At 48.3% G+C, this 23,087-nt stretch overlaps 10 protein-coding genes across 10 annotated transcripts; 7 read left to right on the forward strand and 3 right to left on the reverse strand.

The window, feature by feature from the left end:
• Positions 1–838: 838 nt before the first annotated feature.
• N7500_003291 (putative protein kinase Yak1) lies at positions 839–3,873 on the reverse strand (the record flags this gene model as incomplete). Its single annotated transcript, XM_056674437.1, has 7 exons — positions 839–1,578; positions 1,628–1,986; positions 2,035–2,154; positions 2,204–2,463; positions 2,518–2,943; positions 2,995–3,266; positions 3,324–3,873. 7 exons carry the CDS (start codon positions 3,871–3,873, stop codon positions 839–841), a joined length of 2,727 nt encoding a protein of 908 aa, XP_056534962.1.
• Positions 3,874–6,331: 2,458 nt separating this feature from the next.
• N7500_003292 (DNA-dependent ATPase RAD26) lies at positions 6,332–9,824 on the forward strand (the record flags this gene model as incomplete). The annotated part of the gene is made up of 3 exons (XM_056674438.1): positions 6,332–6,421; positions 6,491–6,564; positions 6,620–9,824. 3 exons carry the CDS (start codon positions 6,332–6,334, stop codon positions 9,822–9,824), a joined length of 3,369 nt encoding a protein of 1,122 aa, XP_056534963.1.
• Positions 9,825–11,005: 1,181 nt separating this feature from the next.
• N7500_003293 (uncharacterized protein) lies at positions 11,006–11,691 on the forward strand (the record flags this gene model as incomplete). Its single annotated transcript, XM_056674439.1, has 3 exons — positions 11,006–11,285; positions 11,362–11,475; positions 11,552–11,691. 3 exons carry the CDS (start codon positions 11,006–11,008, stop codon positions 11,689–11,691), a joined length of 534 nt encoding a protein of 177 aa, XP_056534964.1.
• A 1,186-nt stretch (positions 11,692–12,877) lies between these two features.
• On the forward strand, positions 12,878–13,868 carry N7500_003294 (uncharacterized protein; the record flags this gene model as incomplete). Its single annotated transcript, XM_056674440.1, has 3 exons — positions 12,878–12,995; positions 13,049–13,679; positions 13,754–13,868. 3 exons carry the CDS (start codon positions 12,878–12,880, stop codon positions 13,866–13,868), a joined length of 864 nt encoding a protein of 287 aa, XP_056534965.1.
• Positions 13,869–14,322: 454 nt separating this feature from the next.
• N7500_003295 (uncharacterized protein) lies at positions 14,323–15,044 on the reverse strand (the record flags this gene model as incomplete). The annotated part of the gene is made up of 2 exons (XM_056674441.1): positions 14,323–14,904; positions 15,030–15,044. The coding sequence occupies 2 exons, from the start codon at positions 15,042–15,044 to the stop codon at positions 14,323–14,325; spliced, it is 597 nt and encodes a 198-aa protein (XP_056534966.1).
• A 1,364-nt stretch (positions 15,045–16,408) lies between these two features.
• N7500_003296 (uncharacterized protein) lies at positions 16,409–16,930 on the forward strand (the record flags this gene model as incomplete). The annotated part of the gene is made up of 1 exon (XM_056674442.1): positions 16,409–16,930. The coding sequence occupies one exon, from the start codon at positions 16,409–16,411 to the stop codon at positions 16,928–16,930; it is 522 nt and encodes a 173-aa protein (XP_056534967.1).
• A 221-nt stretch (positions 16,931–17,151) lies between these two features.
• N7500_003297 (RNA polymerase II mediator complex subunit MED27 domain-containing protein) lies at positions 17,152–18,241 on the reverse strand (the record flags this gene model as incomplete). The annotated part of the gene is made up of 3 exons (XM_056674443.1): positions 17,152–17,325; positions 17,376–18,029; positions 18,086–18,241. Coding segments are annotated over 3 exons (984 nt in total), but the record flags the coding sequence as incomplete, so codon positions are not given.
• A 1,045-nt stretch (positions 18,242–19,286) lies between these two features.
• Positions 19,287–19,604, forward strand: N7500_003298 (uncharacterized protein; the record flags this gene model as incomplete). The annotated part of the gene is made up of 2 exons (XM_056674444.1): positions 19,287–19,418; positions 19,473–19,604. 2 exons carry the CDS (start codon positions 19,287–19,289, stop codon positions 19,602–19,604), a joined length of 264 nt encoding a protein of 87 aa, XP_056534969.1.
• A 336-nt stretch (positions 19,605–19,940) lies between these two features.
• On the forward strand, positions 19,941–20,873 carry N7500_003299 (uncharacterized protein; the record flags this gene model as incomplete). The annotated part of the gene is made up of 1 exon (XM_056674445.1): positions 19,941–20,873. One exon carries the CDS (start codon positions 19,941–19,943, stop codon positions 20,871–20,873), a length of 933 nt encoding a protein of 310 aa, XP_056534970.1.
• A 1,761-nt stretch (positions 20,874–22,634) lies between these two features.
• Positions 22,635–23,078, forward strand: N7500_003300 (uncharacterized protein; the record flags this gene model as incomplete). Its single annotated transcript, XM_056674446.1, has 1 exon — positions 22,635–23,078. The coding sequence occupies one exon, from the start codon at positions 22,635–22,637 to the stop codon at positions 23,076–23,078; it is 444 nt and encodes a 147-aa protein (XP_056534971.1).
• Positions 23,079–23,087: the final 9 nt, after the last annotated feature.

Consider the following 23,087-nt stretch of genomic DNA (forward strand, 5'->3'; position numbering starts at 1 on the left):
ACATTTGGAGACTGCCTCCTATCTAGGTACTTTACATGGTACTCAAGGCCTGACCGATCAGGCCGACGCAGGCAAATATTTGAAGAAACTTATAAAGCGCTCATCAACTCTTGAATTGTTCCATTCATGTTTCGCTGTTATTTCTACTATTTACTGTGTGAAGAAATCACAATGAGTAATCCCCCAGGAGAAATGATATGCCATGACATACGACCGAAAACCTTACCTCAACAAGAAAGAAAAACGGTAGACCAACATTCCCAGAAAAGATTCGAATTAATCCAAACAGTTACGAGGGGAACCAAAGGAAATGGATGAGATCGTTCTTTCATGCTCCATCCAGGCTATGCTGAGAGAGAAAAATAACAAACAAGGCAGACACATATGCCGAAGCACTGCCTAAAGAAATTGCAGAACATAATTGGGATCGTAACACAGCAAGAAACGTAATGAAACGGAATGAAATAGTGATGATGTGAGGAGTCATATCTCGTGGCGAAGGAATTGACCACTGATGGGCACCACTCACGGGGAGTAAGCGTGCGGGTCGATCTAGCGCTAGGTAGCAACGCAGATCGTGTATCAGCGGTGGGGGACCATTGTAGACCGCGTTGACCCACTGGAGGGGGTTTTTTTTGGACCATACCTACAAGAACCCGCCATATAAGGACAGGCTGGCTGGCAAGGAATGGGTCGGCAGAGCAAAGGCTTACAAACACAGTACTTTGGGAGTCGTTGATGCCCTTGGAATTGGTCAGAGGGGGAGTTATATCAGGATGCCAGCTCTCAAGTCTTAGGAAACACGGGGCAAAGGGAATGCCGCTGTGCTCCGAATGTCCTAGTGCCATTGGTTCTGACTCGTGTATCCCTCGCTGAGCACGCCATCTTCGAGAGTGCGAATGAAATCCCGGTTACGTTGGTTCCCATTCCCATTGCCCGCTCGGCTCCCACGACGCCGCTGACTGGCGTTAGCATCGACGTACCCATCCGGAGGAGGTGGGTAGTACGCGGGACTGGGCTGCAATCGAATCGGTGCGTTGGGGTCCAAGTGACTAGCGACTCGTTGGATGGTAGTTGGTATTCCTCCATTAGGGTCCATGGTGGATGCTCGTTGACGGCCTGCTCGCGTAGTGGCCTGTGCATAGAGACTTTGTGGTGGGACCTGGTTGCCTGACATCATTCCCATTTGGTGACCGTAGCCAGGCGGCTGCTGGGTAGGATATGGAGGAGGTGGTGCACCTTGTTGATACATTCCATTGTACATGGGCGGGGCTTGAGGCTGAGGCTGGGGTGGAGGATGGAATTGGTTCATTTGCACGGCATAGGCATTTTGCGCATGGGCCGCCTGTGCTGCTCTTTGTTTGCTAGCGGCTTCGGCCTGCTGTTGTTGTTGAACCCCCGGGGCAGGCTTATTGGCCGTTGAATACTTGAGATTCATTGGTGGCATGAAGGGCCCCGTAAACTTTTGCTGGGTGATGAACGGGTGCAGCTTAGCTTGTTGGGGTGACCATCGCTCGAGAGGATTGATTGACAAAAGTCCCCGCACAAAGTCGATGAACGCAATCCGGTTGTTTAGTTCTGTGATGTTAGTCAAGGTTCAGCGTATATATACAGAAAAGAGACCTACCTCGATCAACCTCTGCTTGCTTCATGTTCTTCCGAGGCATTGGGTAACTTCGGATAATCTCCTCCAGTGTTGAGGCCGAGAAATACTTTTTGCTTGGCTGTTCCTTGGTGTTGTGTTCCCTGGAATACTGTTCCAAGCTCTTGAGGCGGTACGTCTTTCTTCCGAACTCGTCCTGTGTCTTTTCGAAAAACTCTCCCGACTGCTTACCCATCTCTAGCATCCACGTTGGTGGGATACCGAGCATCTCGACGATCCGACAAACTTGGTTGTATTCCGAAGAGCCGGGGAACAGCGGTAGACCGAGGAAGAGCTCCACCACGATACACCCAAGAGACCACATGTCAATGGCAGATGAGTAGCTAGAAAAAAAATTAACAAGGAACAAAACAAGAGAGTAAATTACGTACGGCAGGCCCAATAGTACTTCTGGAGATCGGTAAAATCGCGATTGAATGTAGGTGTAGACTGTCTGGCGCTCATCACATGCAGAACCGAAGTCGATGACCTTGATAATTGGGCTCTCGAGGCTGTGAACAGTTAGAAACTGACTCCTGAAAGTTGACATGTGATACTGACTTTTTTAGGAGAATGTTCTCCGGCTTCAGATCACAGTGAATCAGATGCGCTTTGTTCAACAAACTCAAGGCATTTAGCAGTTGCTGGGCAAACACCCGGACAAGGGTAGTGCTCAATCCACGGAATTGGTTTTGTTTAATCAGCTCATAAAGATTAACGCTGAGTAATTCAAATGCTAGACACAAATGCTGGCGGTGGATGAACGTGTCCTTGAGACGAAGCAGGTGGTGGTCGTCGTTCTTGTCGTACTTGCTGTTGAGCTGCGGGGAATCAGTGGGTGTCCAAATGATAAGGGTTAGGCATATATGACATACAAGATCCAACACAGAAACCTCCATCATACTCTGGTTGAAATAAGCAGTCTTGTTCTTGATGACTTTGACAGCCACGACTTCTCCCGTTTTCAAGTTTTGGCATTTCACGACCTGGCCGAAGGTACCTTGACCGAGGACATCGAGAATGAGGTATCGGTTTCTAGATCGGAAGGAAAAGCAATTGTCAGCCGAGCGGCCGGCTTCACAGAGGGAAATAGGGGCATACTTGTGACCGGCTTCCTCGCTCCCCAGAATATCGTTGACATAAAGGATATAATCACTATCCTCGTTGTCGTACCCATCGTTCTTCACCCCTTTGCTGGGTTTTGTCAATACTCTTCGGGGGTTTCTCGAAGACTCGTAGTTGAAACCAGGGTTGCATATGCGGTAGGTGGCCGGGAGGTGGGTTGTCAGCGATTGAAGCGGCTGAAAGGGTTAGTCAATGGGACCACAGGATTAGAGTTGCTGAGCACTCACGCTGATAAATCCGCCCTCTGGGTTGGCGCGCCGATACGCGGGTTGTACATTCATGCGCGGCTGCAGTTCTTGCACAGACTGGATCTTTTTGAACTTGGGCACGGGACCGCGACCAGGGACTAGAGGGGGCTGAGATGGTAGCGAGCCGGACCGTGGAGATCGCGACCCGGGACCAAATCCTGGACTCATATGAGAAGATGCGGAGGGTGGATAGTACTGGTCTGGGCTGAGGTCGCCGGATTGAAGGGGCGGGAGTCTAGGGGGTCGGTTGGCTGTCGAGATGTTAGCGAACGGGACATGGCTGAACAAGTGACCAAGATGCAACTCACATGGAGGCGATTGATATCCTTGTGGTGGTGGTGCATATTCCGGTCTCGCAGGGGACCGGCGGGAAGCACTCTGGGGCGCGGATGGAAATCCGTAGGAGCCTTGGGACTTCCCAGGACTGGTTGGGTATGACATCGGCGGCGAAAGAACATTCCCCGGAGAGTATCTGCGGGCAGCCGATGATTCCTCTGCTTGATTCAAGAATTGTGACGAGGCGCGATTGTGGTTTGGCCGCGAGGGGTACTTTGCCCGGTTGTACGGGTCAGCGTCCTCCATGGTAGTATCCGCATCGGTGACATAATCCCGACTACGTGGCGTGGCGGTGGGGGAGGATGCCATAGACACAGTTTTGGACTTTGAGCCGGCTGAAGGGGCTTTGGATGTCGTGCCGGGGGTCTGGAATGTCTCGTAGGTGTATCCAACGGGCGGCTGTGACTGTGGTGACTGACCGTATTTCGAGGCTAGTTGCTGAGGATGAGATGCCAAAGCAGTATTGAAATGCGCGGGCTGGCCCATCAAAGGATCTTGATAAGGCTGCCACCCAGGATCCATTTTGTTAAAGCCCTTTTTTTTGGGCCAACAAATAGATTCGAGGTGTTCGTCTCAAGGACCACGGTCAGGGTCGTGGGATGCCAGCGGGGACGGGCACTCGTAATGCGACCGCAGATTTAAGGCAAGTCTCGACGAATTTCGAGGGAAAGAGGATGAAAAGTGGGGAATTGGCGTTAAAATGAGGTCGTGATATGCTTCATCATTTGAGGAATTGTTGGTGAAGACAAGTTTCGAAGGGGAGAGGGGGGGCGGTCGCAATTTGGTTGCGACAGACGTAGGCGGCTGGGGATCAGCCAAGTCAATAGACTTGGGTTGGCACACAAAAACGAATAATCAAACAAACAGCTGGAATCAACAGCAACTATGTAACAATAATTTGGCTCGAAGCATAGGATAGTATGTAACTAGAGAGAAGGGAAGGGAAACATGAGTCCCAAGTGGAGGTGAACTCGACTGACCAAAGCTGGACATACCTACTAAGGGGTATATATCATTTCTCTTCTCAATACAAATAATCCTTGACCACGCATCACAGATATATTCAAGACCTTGAAGTCTCGACATTTGTACGGTATTGTGGTCCCCTTGGCGACCTGACTCTCTCGCATGACGCTCCATTGCATACCCAACTGTCTGAGTGCCTTTGTTTTGGCTACATATGTAATAAGTGGCTAGATCCGATTGCACAGGGCTCAACTAATTTACTATTCATGCAAAATGAACTAAGCAAAGTACGGAGTGTCTTGTTACAGGTGTTTTATAGACTGTTACCGCGCCATCGATTCCATAGTTAGTCCGCCATTTGGGAGTGGATCATCTTTATTATGGAGCATGACGTGGTATTCGAAATATATTCTAAAGTTATCTGGATATTGATTTAGTTAAGAAAAAGCAATTGCAATTGGTTTCATTATTAAAACGTCGTTTTATTGCCTACAGTTGTTACCCTGTATCAACCGAGAGGATTTATATCTAGTATTGTTAGACACCAACTGGATCAAATACTGCAGATTCTGTAGGAAACGATACATAAAATCAGAGTCAAACATTTGAAAAAACCAGATGCCAATATCTCCATGGAAACATGATATTACCTTCTGTCTCTTCATTCACAACTCTCCTCAACTCCACTGAGAGACCCGATGTCTTCCAATGACCTATCTGTCAAGTCACCGAGTACGAGTTCTTTTAGAAAGCTACTGCTGAGGTATTGAGGTCTTAATTAGTAACAGCAATATCATTCGGCCCGTCCGTATATATAGAATCTGTTACATTATACCACCGTATGGGATGGATGCCCAATGCTATGCTCACTCTGAATATTCCCGACCACGACTTTTACGATATAGACTCAGGCTGTTCCTCAAATCTGACTATAATGTCACATCCGCGATCAAATATCCAGCCTCCTTTCGATCTTCCAATGAGTCTTGGTGCTAACCACAGTGTCTTGATCATTTACAGACCAGACTGTTTAGCACTATCGTTGAAGCCGTGACGATTATCCATGGAAGTCCCAAGATATCATACTGAGATTATCTGAATCATACTCATTCAGGTCCCATATCATCTAAATCACATATAATGCTATAGTAGACGTCATATTTAGCTAGAGCTCAAACAATATGCTGCAGGATCTCTGTTAGGATGATTGAAAAGCAGCTCTATAGTGGATTCTAATACTCCTCTTCGAGCATTGATATCCGATCTTTCTTAGTTAACCCTTAATGATGATGATATTTCGTCGAATTGTGATATACGTAAAAGATCCAATATAGGTAAAGTCCCTATTCACGTTATTGCTCCTAAATAAAAACATTATATCAGATCAGTCCTTGATAACTATATAGAATTCGAGGCAACTAACTAGAATCCCATAATATAGTCTTGTCTTTATAGGGTTAATATAAGAATAGAAGGTCGTTTATGAAGCCTTGAAATGTCTTTCCTATGGGGCAATGATGTGGTCTTTTCAGCAGTCTTTTCAGTAGGTTTCTGGTGGGCTTCCTAGGGTTTCTTGGATATCTATAAGGTAGTTTTCGCCCTTCCCGGTCCTCCAAATAGATAGGCGGCAGAAAAGGGGGGAAAGCATACTATGTGCAAGAGACTTTTCTATGTATACCTTTCGACGATGATTGAAGGTTCGAGTACGTACATACCTCCCGACACCTCGGACTGGGTAGTGGACCTCCTAGAATGAATATTACCTAAGCTTTTAATGAGTCATTGATTCGTCCACGTGAGCGGTGTAATTGGCGGTGTCCGATTATGCCATTGCTTCTCATATCTAGATTGAGTGCTATTCATCTAGACTTATCGGTGCCTGTGCTATTGTGCTATTGTGCTATTATATTTGCTCTCTTTGAGGAATCATCATGTTCCAACTTGCCCTAGACAAACTCTTTTAGTCTCTCACTTCTTCTCATGTAATACAATCTTTATTTGAACAACTTTGACCATGTCTACAAACGAGGAGGCGAGTCGCCTGCGGGACCTCCAAGCAGATGTTCGCGACCAGGATGATCTCGAAAGAGATATTACTCGCCAGGTATGACCGAGTTCTCACTTAAATATCACATCGGGCTCACATTTCTGTTTTTTTTTCCCTTCTACTCAGGCCGATAAAGCTCTGGCCGGTAAAGCCGAGGAGAATGACATCAAGCGACTTGAAAAGACCCTTGTGGAGCGGGAGTAAGAACGCATAACAGGCCTGATATTTGACTGAATTACTAATCTAATTTTGCAGACGCGTCGATTCGCAGGTCCGCCAAGCGCAGCAGCGCCTGACACAGCCCGTCGGAGCCGCCACTCGGCATCGGATCGAGAATGAGCTGAAAAGGCTGCAGGCGCGCAAGATCGACCTAGGGAAAGACCTGAAGGACATACAACAGCGCATTGATGAGAGGCGCGAATCACTGGGCAGTTCAACGGTGGCGCACGGGTCCGAACGACAACCGAACGAATCCCGCCGCGATTATCTCTTGCGAACCGGAAAGATCACCCCGTTCGCATTGATGCAAGAGGGCTCCAGAGATGGACCACTTGCCAACCTTCACGATGCACTTGTCGATACCGAGGAACAGCAGCAAGAAGAGGAGGAGCGCGAACTAGCCAAACATCAGCCAGCCGCGTCCCACCGGAACCTTGCACGCCCAGATTTCGATTTTGCCGAAAGCAGCGAAAGCAAGAGCAAGCGGAGGAAGGTAGATGATAGCCGTGGCTCCCCGGGAGCAGATTCCTCGGCAAGCTACGTTGCCTCTGATGCTGAAGCTACATCCGAGGGTGAAGAATTCATGCCTGAGACTCTCCCGGAGACAAAGCTAAGTCGCAAGCGCAAGCAAACAAAAACTGCCACAGAGCTTGAAGATCTGAGTGGCCTCGATGATGGAAACGAGGCGATATATCAGTCTCGCCTGCAGGAATGGATCAGTCGGCGAAGCTCTGCTCGACGGCATGCTGAAAGTCAGATCGTCGAAACCGACCAAAATGAAGAAGCGGAGTGGCTTAAGCCCCATCCTACCGAACCAGCCATGGAGCTTGACAATGGACTGCGGGTCCCCGGAGACATCAGCCGTTTCCTATTTCCCTACCAAAAAACTGGAGTCCAGTGGCTTTGGGAGTTGCACCAGCAAACCGTTGGCGGAATCATTGGTGATGAGATGGGGCTGGGGAAAACCATCCAGGCGATTTCTTATCTTGCGGCACTGCATCATAGTAAGAAGCTCACCAAACCTGCAATCATTGTTTGCCCTGCAACTCTAATGAAACAATGGGTCAACGAGTTTCATCGTTGGTGGCCACCCTTCCGTGTTTCCATCCTTCACTCATCAGGCAGCGGAATGATGAATCTTGGTAAGGAAAGTAGTCGGGAAAATGCGCTTTCATCAGAAATGATGGGCAGCCACAGCTCTCGTCACTTATCTGCTGGTCAGAAAGCGGCGAAAAAAATCATCAAGCGTGTTACGGAGGAAGGTCATGTCCTCGTGACCACATACTCAGGTCTGCAGTCTTATGCAGATGCTCTTGTTGATGTTGAATGGGGCTGCGCTATTCTCGACGAAGGTCACAAAATCCGCAATCCAGATGCCGGTATCACATTCAGCTGCAAGGAACTCCGAACTCCGCATCGTATCATTCTTTCAGGGACCCCAATGCAGAACAGTCTGGTGGATCTCTGGTCCCTATTCGACTTTGTATTTCCAATGCGCCTGGGGAACCTAGTTACATTCAAGAATCAATTTGAGATCCCTATCCGTCAGGGTGGGTATGCATCTGCATCAAACCTTCAAGTGCAGACTGCTGCAAAATGCGCAGAGACCCTCAAAGATGCCATCAGTCCTTATCTGCTCCAGCGGTTCAAGGCCGACGTCACATCTGATCTGCCGCTGAAAAGCGAACAGGTCATTTTCTGCAAATTGACCCAACTCCAGCGAACCATCTACAAGAGGTTCCTTGGCTCAGATGACATGAAGTCCATTATACGCGGTAAAAGAAACTCCCTGTATGGCATTGACATCCTGCGCAAGATCAGCAACCATCCAGACTTGGCAGACCACGCCTTGCGCTCTCACCAGGCGGATTATGGCGATGCAGAGCGGTCTGGCAAGATGAAGGTTTTGAAGGGATTGCTTGAGGTCTGGAGAGATACTGGCCATAAGACCCTGCTTTTTACCCAGGGCCGTCTCATGCTAGACATCATTGAGAAATTCCTCAGGTCGCTAGGTGGATTTAATTACCGCCGAATGGACGGGACTACTCCAATCACGGAGCGCCAGAATCTGGTCGACGAATTCAATAAGGACCCCGACATCCACGTTTTCTTACTTACCACCCGTGTGGGCGGGATCGGAGTGAACCTGACAGGTGCAGACCGTGTCATTATCTACGATCCTGACTGGAACCCATCGACCGACCTACAGGCGCGAGAGCGTGCATGGCGTCTGGGCCAAAAGCGTGATGTTACAATCTTCCGCTTGATGACCAAGGGCACTATCGAAGAGAAGATTTATCATCGCCAGATCTTCAAGCAATTTTTGACCAACAAAATTACCCGTGACCCTCATCAACGAGAAGGTTTCCAGTTGAGTGATCTGTATGATCTATTCACTCTGACTGACGAAAACGATGAAGAGTTGGAGACGACCAAACTTTTCAAGAACGCTGAGGTCACGTACCAAGAAGATGCTAAAGATGCCCGTGGTAGCAAAAATAAGCCTGCCTCCCCTCACAAAGAGGAAGAAGACATCAACGACATCCATGGTATTGCCAAAGTCGAGGATTTCCAAAACACCGACGAAGAGGAGAAAAATGCCAAATCTTCCGAAGACCGCATTATGCATGGCATCTTTGCTCGTTCCGGGGTCCACTCTGCAGTTCAGCATGACCAAATCGTAAATGGCAAACGAGTGGTTCGCGCAGATCCTAAGATGATCGAAGCTGAAGCTCGCCGCGTCGCCAACGAAGCTGCCGAAGAGCTCCGCAAAGCCGAAGAAACTGCCCGGGCACTCCCTATTGGACTTCCCACCTGGACAGGCCGTTTTGGGATGGGGGGCCGTGAAGATTCACGGGTTGGTGGTAGCTCAGCTCGCCCTGCTGGGATAGGACCCTCATCCTCAGACCTGTTGGCTAGACTCAACCCCGCAGCTGCTGCCGCAGCTGCTGGGCAGAGACCCAGTGGTTCTGATAATCCATCATCACGTATGCCACGCGGCAAAGACTTTATACCGTTGATCCGTGATTATCTCGCCTCTCAACGTGGGCCGACTCTGTCCCAGTCAATTGTTCACCATTTCAACCATTACTGTTCCAACCCGCAGCGTGTTGCCGAGTTCCAGGAGTCGTTGAAGACGGTTGCAACCCTTGAGCATGGTCGTGATCGTCGGGGTCGCTGGACGTTGAAACCTGAATTCGCTCGCAATGTGAATAACCGGGGACGGGGACGGGCTTTGTAAATTAAGCCAGACTGAGAACATCCAGAGATAGAAATTTAGCAAGCTATCTCTAGAGATGCTTCCTGTATAGTATCACGAGATGATGAATGACAAGTACAGATACCCTTGATGCAATTGCATAGTCAATAACACGATACAACGTAGTATGTCCGTTGCAGTATACTGTAGGCGGTCTCCACTAGGCACAAGCTTAAAACGCCCTGTGGGACGCTACCAGGGGCTTCCAACAGAAGTCCAAGCCACATGCGTTCATACAATGATGTACGCCAAGTATGAAAAGAATGTGCCAGTGTAATGAAAAGAAAGGGGATGTTCTAATAATACCTTGTATTCAGTGGGCCAGGTTCTATTTCTGGGACCCCAAACCAGTAGGAAAGAAAAGATAGAAGCGAGGTTATAGCGAGCCAAATAGGCAAGAGATTTTCGTTTGTGAAGTCGTAACCCGATATCACAGGATTCAGGGGAAAGGCTCCACGACATCTTGGCGTCGACTTCTTTTACTTGGTCAAGAGGAGATTTGCTCTTCTCAATTTTCTTTTCTTTTGATATGAAATCATTGAAACAAAATTTACCTTGGAAACATTGTGCCCAATCCAAGGGGCGAAAGAATATATTGATATCACACATCTTTGTCTCAGGTTCTTCCATCAATGGATAAACAAAGCGGTGGGTTTGATCTACATTCGATCCCCATCATGACTGGCTCGGATGGTATAGCTAGTCAGGTCCCCACTTAGTGATATCCAGGATGTCGATTGTAATCAGGATCCAGTGGGTTAACCCTTTCTCTTACCCCATACACAGACTCTGAGACGGTAGCGTGGATCCCGCAAGATCCTGCAGCTCTGGTTGTCACTGCCTTGGAAAGACAACACAAGGACATCACCAGAGTACAGAGTCAAAGGAAGTCGAGTACTCAATACTTCTAGCAATGGTTCACCGATGATGACTTCTATTTTGATTCTCAGGATGTCTACGGAGTATCCGGATCCACGAACACTCGAAACAGTCCGATTGCCCTATACTCCACTCCCGTGGAGTATGTGTTCATCCTTTTCCCATGGATCCAAACGCATATAAATGCGTCACTGCCCCGTCAAAATTCTACCCCTCTCCTGAAAACACATAAACAAACGATTCTGTAATCATCCTGAACTCAACTCCCTCGTCTATCCAAAAAAATGAAGTTCTTCGCCACCGTCGCTTTCCTAGCTGCCGCTGTGGCTGCCGCTCCATCTGAGAAGCTCTTCAACTTGAAGACCTCCGGTGCCAGCAACAGCTCCCACAACGACCTGTACCTCTCCGTCGGACACGGACTGATCAGTGACCCGCTCAACAGCGAAGCCGTCTTTGCTGGAGCCCCGGCTAGCCGTGCCGCCGCTTTCTCCTTCGTCAATGGCACCATCCTTTTGGATACCGATAACAACTCTCCCTGGGCACTGGACCTAATCAATGTGAAAGGTAAGGTAGCCCCGACCTAATTTTGAATGTCGCTGTTTCCGGAGCCTGGAATGCTAACGACATCGGTACAATTTAGGCATCCGCAAGGAGCGCGCCCAGATCAGCGTCAAGCCCACTCACGGCTCGAAGGGCTTCACTATCGGTCGGCATGGCGTCGAGGGACCCAGTGAGACCTGGGACGGATGGCTGTGTAAGTTCTCATATACCCCTTTTCCAATGCTGCATGATCGTGCGATGTGCAAATGGCTGACTCTATTTGTTTGTAGGGTGCCCGGCCGATGTCGAGGCTGGTCAAATCCTGCCCAACTTGCACTTCCTTAGCAAGACGGTTCAGGTGCCTGCTCTCCCAGCTGGTTGTGACAAGATCCAGCTCAACGCGGTTCCAGCTCCCAAGATCTCCGCTTAGAGGGATGGATCGAGCTTGTAGCGAACGTGGGATTGTGATTTGTGATTTCTGATCTTGTTCTTTTTGAAACTTGCAATTTTTACTGGACTTTCCTTTCAGCGTATGTCGGCGTATACCTCGGACTTAATTGATAATTCATTGATTATTCAACTAGTTCTCTCGTTAAGATTCATCAGATTTTTACTCTTTTTCACACGATGCAATCCAGTGTCACATCTAGTCTGTTCTACCGATGATACGGTACTATTAAATATATGTTCATTTCCCACTCTCCATTCCATCCGATTTCCAAGTCTTCGGGTGTCCCTGGATTGAATCGCCACCCCCACGTTTGGGGAAATTCATTCGGCGGAACCGACATATCCTCGACCTTGGGTACGAACAGCTGGGAATTGTAGATCATGCACTTTTTGCTGTGCGTTGATATATACTACTTCATGGCTCGCTGGCTACTCCCCATGATTTGATAAAGACGTACGGGGCCAATATCATGGAACAATAGTGACCGGTAGGAATGGCTGATTGGTGATTCAGGGTAAGTAACATTGATGTGAAACACTTATCGGTCTTCAAGGACTTGCTTATCATTTATCCTTCTGCCCTTCGAAATCGCAAGATATACTCCGTACGTATTATATGGATTTCTCGGGGTTGATTTGGTGTTATCTTGTACATTACTCCCCTGGCAGTTTGGTGTCTTGAATGAACATGAAATTCAAGAGTCAAGTCAATATTGACGAAAATATACGGAGTAGCCCACTATAAATAGCCGATGTCTCACATGCTTAGCCATGGCCTGATTGGGCTTAGCCCCGCAATACAGGTCGCCTTCTCTTTCTCTCTTTTTTTCCCCTTTGCAAAAGCTCGCCAATTGTTTGTGAAAACGCTCGTTTACTATTAGTTGTGAAGCTATTTACGATCGTTGCCCGAAAATCCACCGCAATCTGAATTAGCCTTCGGACTGGTCAAGGTGACAACACGTCCATTTGATCGTCCATTGGATCGTCCTTACATAGCAACGGAGATTGCTTGGTAACGACATCAAATCGATACGCCGGTTTCGACATCGGAGACCTTGTTCGACAAGTCACACCCGGTTGTGCAAGGGGCCTGACCTTTCAGCCCAGGGAGTAATACCTCGGTCGCTTGATTTTTGAACTTCCGGATAACCTCTCCAACCGTCGACATGCGTTGTTTTATTTTGAGTGTGCTCTGCACCATCCTGCTGCTGGGCACAATATCGTCGGCTTGGCCATGGCGGCCCTATGGAGCGCTGTTGGGCGACTCTTTGGATAAGCGAGCAGGTAATGCAAGACTCTTGTCATACTATTGTCCTTGATCCTGACCTATGATTCAGACACTGCGGAGACAACAGCTCAAACTTCCGAAACCACCGCCGATTCATCTACCGCTTCCAAGACCTCGACTGGAACCTCCACCGGCACAAACACCGACACTACCGACACGAAAACCGGAACTGCAACCGACTCAGAAACCACCAACACCGCAACCGATTCGGAGACTACCGGCAAAACAACTGGCACGAAGACAGGAAAAAGCAAGACTACCGCCACCACCTCGATCTCCATTGATCCTGCTGCCGCTGCTGGCGGTGTGTCCATGATCACACCCGCTTCCTCGTCCACGACCTACTACAAGATCGGTCAGGATGTGACATTCGTCTGGAACTACACCTCCCTGTCGGTCACGCCGTCGGCGGTCAACGTCGTGGCTTCGTGCAGTCTCAACTCGATGACATATACGCTCAGCTCCAACATGAGCGTGAAGCAAACCGGAAGCGTCGTGTGGGATACTGGAAAATACCAGAAATCAGCTACGATCCCGTTACTTACCGCTTCGTATACTCTGATTATCTATGATGCTAGCAAGGACATTGGTGATGCCGCTAGCGCTGGACACTTGAGCTCGCAGAATGGCGGTTACGTCTTCGGGATGTACACCCCCCCAGTCTTACACCCCTCTCAATCGTAAGTACTTGTACGAACCATCTTCACTCAACCTGACTACTAACTTCACCAGAATTCAAGTGTGCTACTTGCAGTGGGGCCATGTCTGAAACCAGTCGCCTAGCCATCAAATTTACCGTCGGCATGGCTGTAATTACCTTCGCTTCGTTCACCTGGTTTGCGGGCAGTGCTGGCGTCTTCACCACGTGAATAGCGCACACATGGTGCACTCGCATTGATTTAGCATGAACATATTTTTTCCATTTTGAGGCGTTGCATTGTTGAAGCGATCTTGATTTATGATTATAGGAAGAAAACGGCGTTGCGTGATAAGTTGACATAGGATGGGTCCTTGTACTTGGACTTTTTGCATCTCATCCTTTTTTTAATCTGTTGATTTCTTTAATAATTAGCTGTGAAATGTCAACTGCATATTTCATTTTGTATTTTCGGATTTGCATACACAAGACAATCTCTGTTGCAGCATCTCCCTTTCAGGACATTTTTCCTTGCTATCCCCCAAATCTCCCACTAGAACATTTTTATCCGATCCATGTCGACGGCAGCCCAAGACCATGTCTCCCACTGGGCTAGTTCCTCTCACTGGGATTTCAAACCCATTCCGGGCATCACCAAATTCATGATGGCCTCAATTGCCCTTTTTTTATTTGTTGGCTTCCGCACGGCGACGACAAGCCTCAAGGTAGATCAGCTTAATCTTCAGGGCTCTCATGATCCAATCATGTTCGAGGTTTCGACTATCATCTGTTAAACGGCCGACTGGATGTTTCATGAAGGAGCTCAACAGGCCAGCCTCTTGGAAGTCTGCAGCTGCCCTCAACAGCTTGTTGTTGCTGCTGAGTATGGTGTCGATGTCGAGACCATGATCCAAAGGCTTTTGCGATGCTTCCTGTGTGCTCTTGTCTCCGTCGATGGCTTGGGCCTTGGAAAAGGCTGGTCCGCAGACGCTTGCACCGCTCGCCTGGTTCGCGAGCTTTTGCTGGTCGTGATAGATTTCGTGTTGGGAGTCCCTGATGATATCCCGCTGGTACCAGCCACCTTGCTGATCAAAGTTGTTTTGGTGGGTATTCAATTGCTCGACAGCTAGGGGCTCTGGGAAGCAATACCCTTGGTGGATAGTGGTTTTCTGGTTGAAATTACCTTGGTGCTTGATGAATTGCTGCAGAGCCACGGGTCCTTGGGGGCAAACGCCTTGGTAGACATTGGCTTGCTGGTGGATGCCTGGCTAACTGATAGTACCGTGGCTCCATTCGTTGTCATAAGTCTTGTCTTTGCCATTGTCTACAAAGGTTGTGGCCAGCGGGAAATCGACTCCCTGGTCGTGGAAAACACAACACGGGTAGAAGTTACTCGGTTGACTGACATGGCTCTGCGGGTGAATATAGATTTGATCAAAAGAACTGCCTTGATGGCTGGCATAGCCTAGATTGGAAGACATAACGCTCTTGTTGGAATCGTAATGGCAGAGTTGGTGGTGGTAGAACTCCGGTATGTGTGAGGATTGCTCTGGCGATGGTGTGTATCTTCCGAGGGGCGTCACTTTTATCTGGGGCCATGCCTTCCTCGCTTGGATCTTGATTTTCCTCATACTTGGGGTCTCTCTTTGCGTGACTTAGCGTTGCGGCCATGCTTTCTTCGTTGATATGTCCCACTGTTACTCTTTGGGGTCATGGCTTCCTCATTTGTCTTTGTGTGTCTTCCTACTTGACCTTCGTAGCCCTATCATGACAATAAAACAGAGCCGCAACCTCGGTGTTGGTTCTCCGAGTGACGCGCAGGTAGATTCTTGCCTTTCTAATAGCTTGCACTTTGCTGCTTAATGTCTTCTTGATAGATATCACTCGTCCCCTTCCCCTATCCATTGCATAGCGCAGTGCTGTGGTGGTAGCCCTTGGCCCCCTCATCTTTCTTGGAGGGAATGGATTGGCTAATAGTTGAGTTGGCCTTCGTTCTGAGAAAGACCCTGCCAAGAACTCTCACAATCGCGATCAATTTGGCTTGGGAAGCTCGGCCGATAAAGAACCACCTGTGGACTGCATCGGAGGGCTCTTTCATAGAAAGCTCGTTTGTCTCAATAGTGTGAAGTGCAAACACTGAAATCAAAACCAAAGTTCGGATTGAAACATGTTTAGAACATAATGTTTATGGGTGTCTCAATATCTCCTGAGGTTCATTGTCTCATTGTCTTGCTTTACCGCCGTGTTACCTGGAATCTGTATTCTCTTCAGTCCTAGATGTCTAAGCCTAGAGGGTGTCCGGAAGTTCTCCGTGGCTAGGTCCGTATGTCTACCTGCGTAGCCTCAAAGACTACCACTTTATGCACTTTTTTTGATCCTCCAAACCTTTTCTTTGCCCTATAGAAAACCTCATGCACGGAGCCGTGATAGTACCTTTTGTCATGGATTCTGATGCATTTAGCTCTTCTTCCTATGCGATTGTTATGATCATCACAGAAAGACAGACGAGCACAAAAGAAGCTTAGTGTCTTACATCTTACAATTGGAAATCAGACTTAGTCTCACAAATAAAGAAAGTTCCGGGAACTTATTGAAGCGCTTTATGAAGTAATGACTTTGAACTGTAGAATATAAAAGATCTGTTCGATCTCATTCCTCTTCTCCAATCTACGAACCAAATTCCAGCCTACCTCTGTCCTAGAAAGTTTCCTATATTCAGCATCTATCCCCAAGCTACCATTGAAACGAATACCCAGTGTCAAAAATCAGACAATGCCTTCCCAACTGGGTTGGATCTGGCCCAAAGATCCCCGTCCCGGCAACCCACACCACTGGCCACGCCGCTGGCGCCTGTTTGACGTCCTAAAAAACAAAGGGCCAGACATCTACGTCGGTCAAATCGGCCAGTCCAAAGCCAACACTAGAAAGTCACACTCTCAAACCCGGTCCAGTCCCACAAGACAGGAATGGTCTCGATGGGGGGATAGGTCCAACGACCCTGACTCGGACTACAGCCCGTTCCCCTGGGCGGGGCGCCCTGCTGGCGAGCGCTATGATTTCCGCACGAGGAAGTACCACATTCCAGACCGTGGGACGTGGAGTGATGTTGAATATTGCAATGGGGGCAGGGTTCAGAGGGGGAAATGGGTTGCGAAGGAGGAAGTGCATTGTGTGCCGATGCGATATTGGGATCGGAATGGGGTTGAGTATCCAGCGGAATTTTGGCATGATAGTCTCTATGGGAGTCATCCAAATCATGGAGATCGAGGAAATGGATGGGATGGGAGGAGATAGTCGAAACCTTGGAAGAATAGGATATAGAAGGATGAGGGATGTTCGGAGGGTAGTTTGCATGATATTGTGTTTGTCGAATCCAGATAGATCGCTTGAACATGTCTATTTATTTTCTAATCAAAACCAAGACGGGAAATAATAGCCCAATGGGCTGGTCCTCATCCAAAGCCCCCCTCCCCCCAAGGTCCAATATTAATGAGTTACCTGGCTGACGTGTCCAATCATACACATCCATAATGCAATGCATCAAAGGTGTATACATGTGCTGCTCCGTCGACCGAGGATTGATTTGCCGAAAGGCGACGAAGAGTTGGCAATTGGGCGCCGTTATCAGTCAGGCGGTTGCACTTCACGCAGGTAGTCTGCTTGATATCTGCGTAGGAAGAGATCATATCCTGCGCCGGTATTAGCAAGAGCATCCTTCAGAGCCAGGAGCAGAACCTACCAGCAAGAAAGCAAGGTCCCATTTCCGCGGACGTGAGCCCACACATCCCAGTATAGCATTCTCAAGTTTTGTCGGTGACCGGCCAGCAATTTTGCTCGATACCTCCCAGTCAGATATCGGGGAGCCAGGGGCGGAAATCCCTCGGATCTGGAAGACAACACCTGCTCTAACAAGTGCAACCGCTAGAGAAGTCTCATCCTGGCCTTTGATGACTCGTACACCGGGCATAGCCCGCTGAACGAAGCGCTCCAAAACATTTTTCCACTCGCCCTCGGTAGACTGCGCTTTGATACGTTCAGCCTCTTCGTGCTCCTGTCGGCGCTCATCTTCTATAGACTTTTCTTTCCGTGCTAGCTCTTCTAGGAGAACGTCATAATCCCTTTCCCACCTCCCAGTCGGCTGGATCAGCTGACCATTAGCTTCCTTGATGCGTGATTCAACGTGTGTCCAGATGGGCGTCATTTCCGGACCCCGCCACAAGGACTGAAATTGCTGGACATCAGCAACACGTGCGCGTGCGGCCTCATCCAGACTAGCCCGGAGGATTCTTGGGGTTTCAGCGACTGGATTGCCGAATGACACTTTTTCTGGATTTGCAATAGGCACCAGAGGCTCTAGTAAGCCCTGGGGCATGAAGCCACGCAGTTCATGGATCTGGATATCTCATTAACTCGGTTTTGTGGGAGATCTGTGATAACTCATGTACTTACCTTGCGTTCGAGTTCTTGTAGTTTTGCTAGTGATGAAACAAGTTGAATCTCTGAGTCCAGCCCTGAAGTTTCGCTGTTGCCAGCGGCTGGCACTTGTTTCGAGTTCTGATTGGTAGTAGCCATCATCGAGGCGGTTGATATGGCTTTTTGTGAGGGGCTTGATCAAATGGTCAAATTTGTAACCCAAAAATGCGCGAATTTAGGGTTTATGAAATGGATTAAATGTAGATATATATTCAAAAAGGCACTTGAGTCTCGAAATGGACTAGCAAGCAAGGGGAAAGACAAAATATTATCGCAGTGATTGTTTTGTGGGCAATGAGATGACCCTGCGTTGTCTCTTATATAGTGGAATATCGGGATGAAAATGTCCGGGGCCGAGGCAGAGAGATGGTTTTTGATGGTTGATCACAGATAATGATATTTTGTTGCATTAAGCTGCTCCAATAATTCGAGGATGAGAGGATGAGAGAGATGAGATGGGCCGCGAACCAATCAGGTAACCTCCAGCCACAGTCACATGTGCCACAGATGGCTGGTGTATTGATTATATAATCATTTTTGTATGCTTGTAGACCTCACCTTGAAAGTATTGTTTAATCTCATTTCCTTTGTGTGTTAGAAAAAGGTAGTGAATGAAGAGGGCTTTCACTCCTAGTGCCTGTCTTGAAACAAAACTTGATCAGACTACGCCTCTTAAACCCTTGGTAAACTGTCTCACGATCTTACTCCGAGTGAGTCCAACTTGAAACAAGCTTTGTTGATGAACTTTTGACTTTGGAGATTGAAGACCAGTATCGTTACAGGATGTTCTAGGGGCAAGGAATTCCACGATGACCTATCAGATAAAATCAAAGTTGCTTTGTTAGTCGGCAAATGTATAGATACTGGATAAAACAAGCCCTCAATTGTTTTAATTCTGCAAGCTTCTTTGTATAATGAGAACTCAAGCACAATCTCTCGGCCTTGCTCGTTCTATAAAAGCCTCTGACTTTGATGCTAAAAATGGTCTTCAGAGCACTCACCAGCCCAAATCCGCCTTTATCAATCAGCAAAACTATTTTCAAACATTGAATTCATCATAGACACAACAGGCGAGGCATCTCAATTCGTAGGAACACCCGACGAGGCAACTAAAATCCTCAGACGTTCGGCCCGTATCGCGGCGCGGCTCGCGGCGGAGAAGGTCAGGAAACCTGAAATGGAACCTTCGAGCTCGTGCAAGTCCAGCCAGCCCAATCCCCCCATTGACCCAGTTCTCAAGCACGACTGTTCCGCGTGTACCAAAAACTCATGCGGCGACTGCAGATTGGCATTTGGTCACTGCGTCAAGGTATGATCAACCTGTAAAAAAACCTTGGACTTCGAGGATACTAATCAGGTTTAGATGATCGACATGCACAATGCTCGCGTTGATGCTGCGATGGATTTGACCGGGAAAAAATTTAAGCAAGAGATTCGCATGATTCTCGGAGAGAACAAGAAGTTCACTCGCGGTTTGAAACGCCAGCAGGATTGACAGGGCCAACATGTCTGAGGAATATGTTGAGGAGACTTTGAAGGATATGCAAATGTGTTTTCATTGATTCTAAAGCGATCTGTTGTCAGAAATTATATATCTTGTCAGTGATTTTTGTATTTTGAGGAGAGAACCATTCCAGGTTGATTAAACGTAGGTGGCTGGAATACAAAATGTGTGAACATCTAGCACAGAGTCCTCGCTATCATTGCTTTGACCAAAATCCTTGGCGGAGGCTACAGGCAGCAGCCCTGGACCGAGCCTCAAAAAGTGGGGTATAAAAGGCTCAGCCCCCGGGGGAAAACAGTTTTTGCAAATTCCCATGTTTTTGAGACAATGATAGACCAACAGATCCCAGAAGGCTTCCTGAGATCCCCAGCCACAAACGCAACCCTCCACAAACTCGATTTCGAGCACACAACCCCGCCAATACCTTCATACAAAGGTCACTTTGCTGCCATAGTGGACAATCTCTTGACTGAATCAGAATGCAAAGAGCTTCTCCGTTTAGCAGAACAATCAACAAGAACTCCACTGCCAGATGCCACCCTCTCGGACCCCGCATGGGAACACGCAATGATCAATGCCGGCGGCGGTAGACAAGTGATGTCTGTCGACTCGCGCAAGAGCGGACGGATTATATTAGATTCCCACGATCTGGCAGGCAGAATCCTGGATCGACTTATGCCTTTTATGCGTGAATGCGAACTCGACCGCGTTCAGAGCAGACCACTGGTCACGGGTCTTGGGCCAGCAAAACGGGGCGAAGTGCTCCGTCTCAGCCGGTTGAATGAGCGTCTTCGGTTCCTGCGGTATGAGGGTGGAGATTACTTCCGGCCTCATTGGGATGGGTGTTTTACTACGCCCGATGGGCTGGAGAAGTCACTTTATACTATTCAGATTTATTTGAATGGAGATGGGGAGCAGGATATGACGGAGCTAAAGCCTCACATTGAGCGGATGGAGAAGACGAAGTATTTGTTTGCAAATAATGGAGAGATCGATCTTGCTGCGGTCGGGTTAGAGGAGGAGCAAACTGGTGATGGGAGTTCAGGTTCGGCTGCAGAGTCACAGCAGAGTGGTGAGACTCTGCTAGGTGGTGCAACATCCTTCATGGCTGGGCTCAACTCCAAGGAATCGGTTCGGATCTTTCCAAAGACAGGATCTGTTCTCATCTTCCAGCAGAGGAACTTGTTCCATTGTGGAGATGATGTGTTTAGAGGTGTGAAATATACCCTACGGACGGATGTCCTGTATGCTGCCGAGTAGAGAAGAAGTAACAGCCCATCCAAAATCATACATTTTGCCCCTGCTTTGGGGATTATTTACCGAGAAAGAGAGGTTTCAGTCCTAAACTGGATTCTCCCGTAGACTGTGGGTATTTTGTGGGTACATTTGTTGTCACTGTGTTGTACATTGTGCAGGAAGTCTGATCTATCATCACTAACAAGGCTCGGCTGAGCTCGTAGTCTTTGCGCGATTTTTTGTTGGCAAATCAGTCTTTCACGTAGCGGAGTCTAGTATGAGGTCATGTCTATATGTATCTTAATTTCCCATGAAGGAAGTGGGGCATTTAGCCCAATTTATTGCAGACACGATTCCGGCAATTTCTCCATATACTCAATAATATAACCCTTCGCAATAATATGGACGTTTCCTTTAGACGACTACATTCCGTACTCATTTGAGCCGGAAGAGTCTCAGTCCCCGGCTCCATTCACCATAAGACGGATGTCGACTACAACATACAATGCAAGATTCATGACAATCCCTGTCCACGGTAACAAGCTTATTGTGCGCCTCAAAGGCGACCTTTCCGGTAGGATGCTCAGCAGATCATCCAGTCCCGCCTTTCCCGATGTCACCCACCAAGATCATCCGGATCAACGCGAATGTCTTTCCTCGACTGAGAGAGCCCCATGCAGGGCTCTGCGAGATAGATGCCCGGGGTCTACTACTCTTTAGCACCTATAGCTTGGTGAATCCATGGGTCATCATGGCGAATCAATTTGCCACTGGCCAAGAAGAAAGGGCTTCATCGCTATGAGGTCTCTCATGGGGTTCCACATCCATATTTTTTTTTCAAGAGAAATTACATCTTAGAGGTCTGCGAACAAGAAAAAAAAAAAAAAAAAGTCCTCACAGTACGTCCATTTCAATGTGCATTTAAGTAGTCACAATAGATCAGGTCTGTGGCAGAGCAAGTGAAGAGCTACAACATACGGAAAAGCGGGAAGAGGTGGATACTGCCCCGGATTACTCCGTACTCCCAATCCGTTCATGTTCAAACTTGGAAGGTCTGCATCTTAAACTCCTTGGCTTTTAGAGAAAGGTCACCCGCACATTGAGAGACCTCGACCAGAAGCTGGGCTTGTGAAAAAGAAATTGTCCCGGATATGGAATGTGGTCCCGGTATGTGGGCTTCATCAATGCCCCGGTATCCAATATCATTTTGCCTCGCCAATTTCCTCATTCTTCCGTTTCATCCCAAGGTTCCTGAGTGTGGCGTGAAGATCGTGGCGCAATCACAGGGTCCAAATTGATTCTCTCCAAGTCAGACCATGCAACATACATACATCTTCACTTCGTATACCAAGAAAATGGCATAGGGTGATCGACAGTCTGACCACAATTTGCGGGGTGAGTCTGTAGGCAAACTAAGGCCTGATTGGTTGGGTTTTGAAGATGTCTTAAAATCCAGTTAAATCAAAGACATCTCAGTAGCCATGTGGAGGAATAAAGTAGAAATAATGGAGAAGAATGCACAAATCATGGCTGGTAGAGGCTGTCTCACTTTGTAACTTTGAGACACAGGTGTGGAGTACATTGCATTATCTGTATTCCTGTGGTTACCTGACTCGACGTTACATCCCTTCTATTTTGAGCTTGATGAAATGACTGAACGTAGCTCAATTGTTATGATGTGGAAAAGACTTAAATAGCTTCATGCCCCCCCCCATACGGTCTTCATTCTCATCAACATCCTTCAAAACTAAATAATCCAGTCAACTCCTCACTCCATCAACCACCATGCAGCTCACTCAGCTCCTCCTCGCCACCGGCCTCTTGGCCTCCTCTGCTTTTGCTGCTCCCGCGGACACCAATAGCAAGTCCATGATGGCTGCTGGCCCCCAATGGACCCTCCAGAACACCAAGCGTGTCTGCAACGCCAAAGACACATCCTGCACCTGGACTTTCGGCATCTACCCCGGCTCTGGTGATGCTACTCCCTGCACCTATGTTGTGAAGGGCGCCCCTGCCTCCCACGCCAGTGGTGGCCCTGTCACCTGCGGCGGATACACCGTCACCTCCGGCTGGAGCGACCAATTCGGCGCAGAGAATGGCTTCACTACTCTCTCCGTTGTCAACGACAAGTCTCGCCAGATCATCTGGCCTGCCTACACCGATAAGCAGCTTGCTGCCGGTACGGTCGTCAAGCCTGACCAGAGCTACGCCCCTGCTGCTCTCCCTTGAATAGAGATG

The sequence above is a fragment of the Penicillium coprophilum genome (genome assembly GCF_028826855.1).
Source record: "Penicillium coprophilum strain IBT 35676 chromosome Unknown utg000002l_segment0_segment1, whole genome shotgun sequence".
Taxonomy (NCBI): Eukaryota; Fungi; Ascomycota; class Eurotiomycetes; order Eurotiales; family Aspergillaceae; genus Penicillium; species Penicillium coprophilum.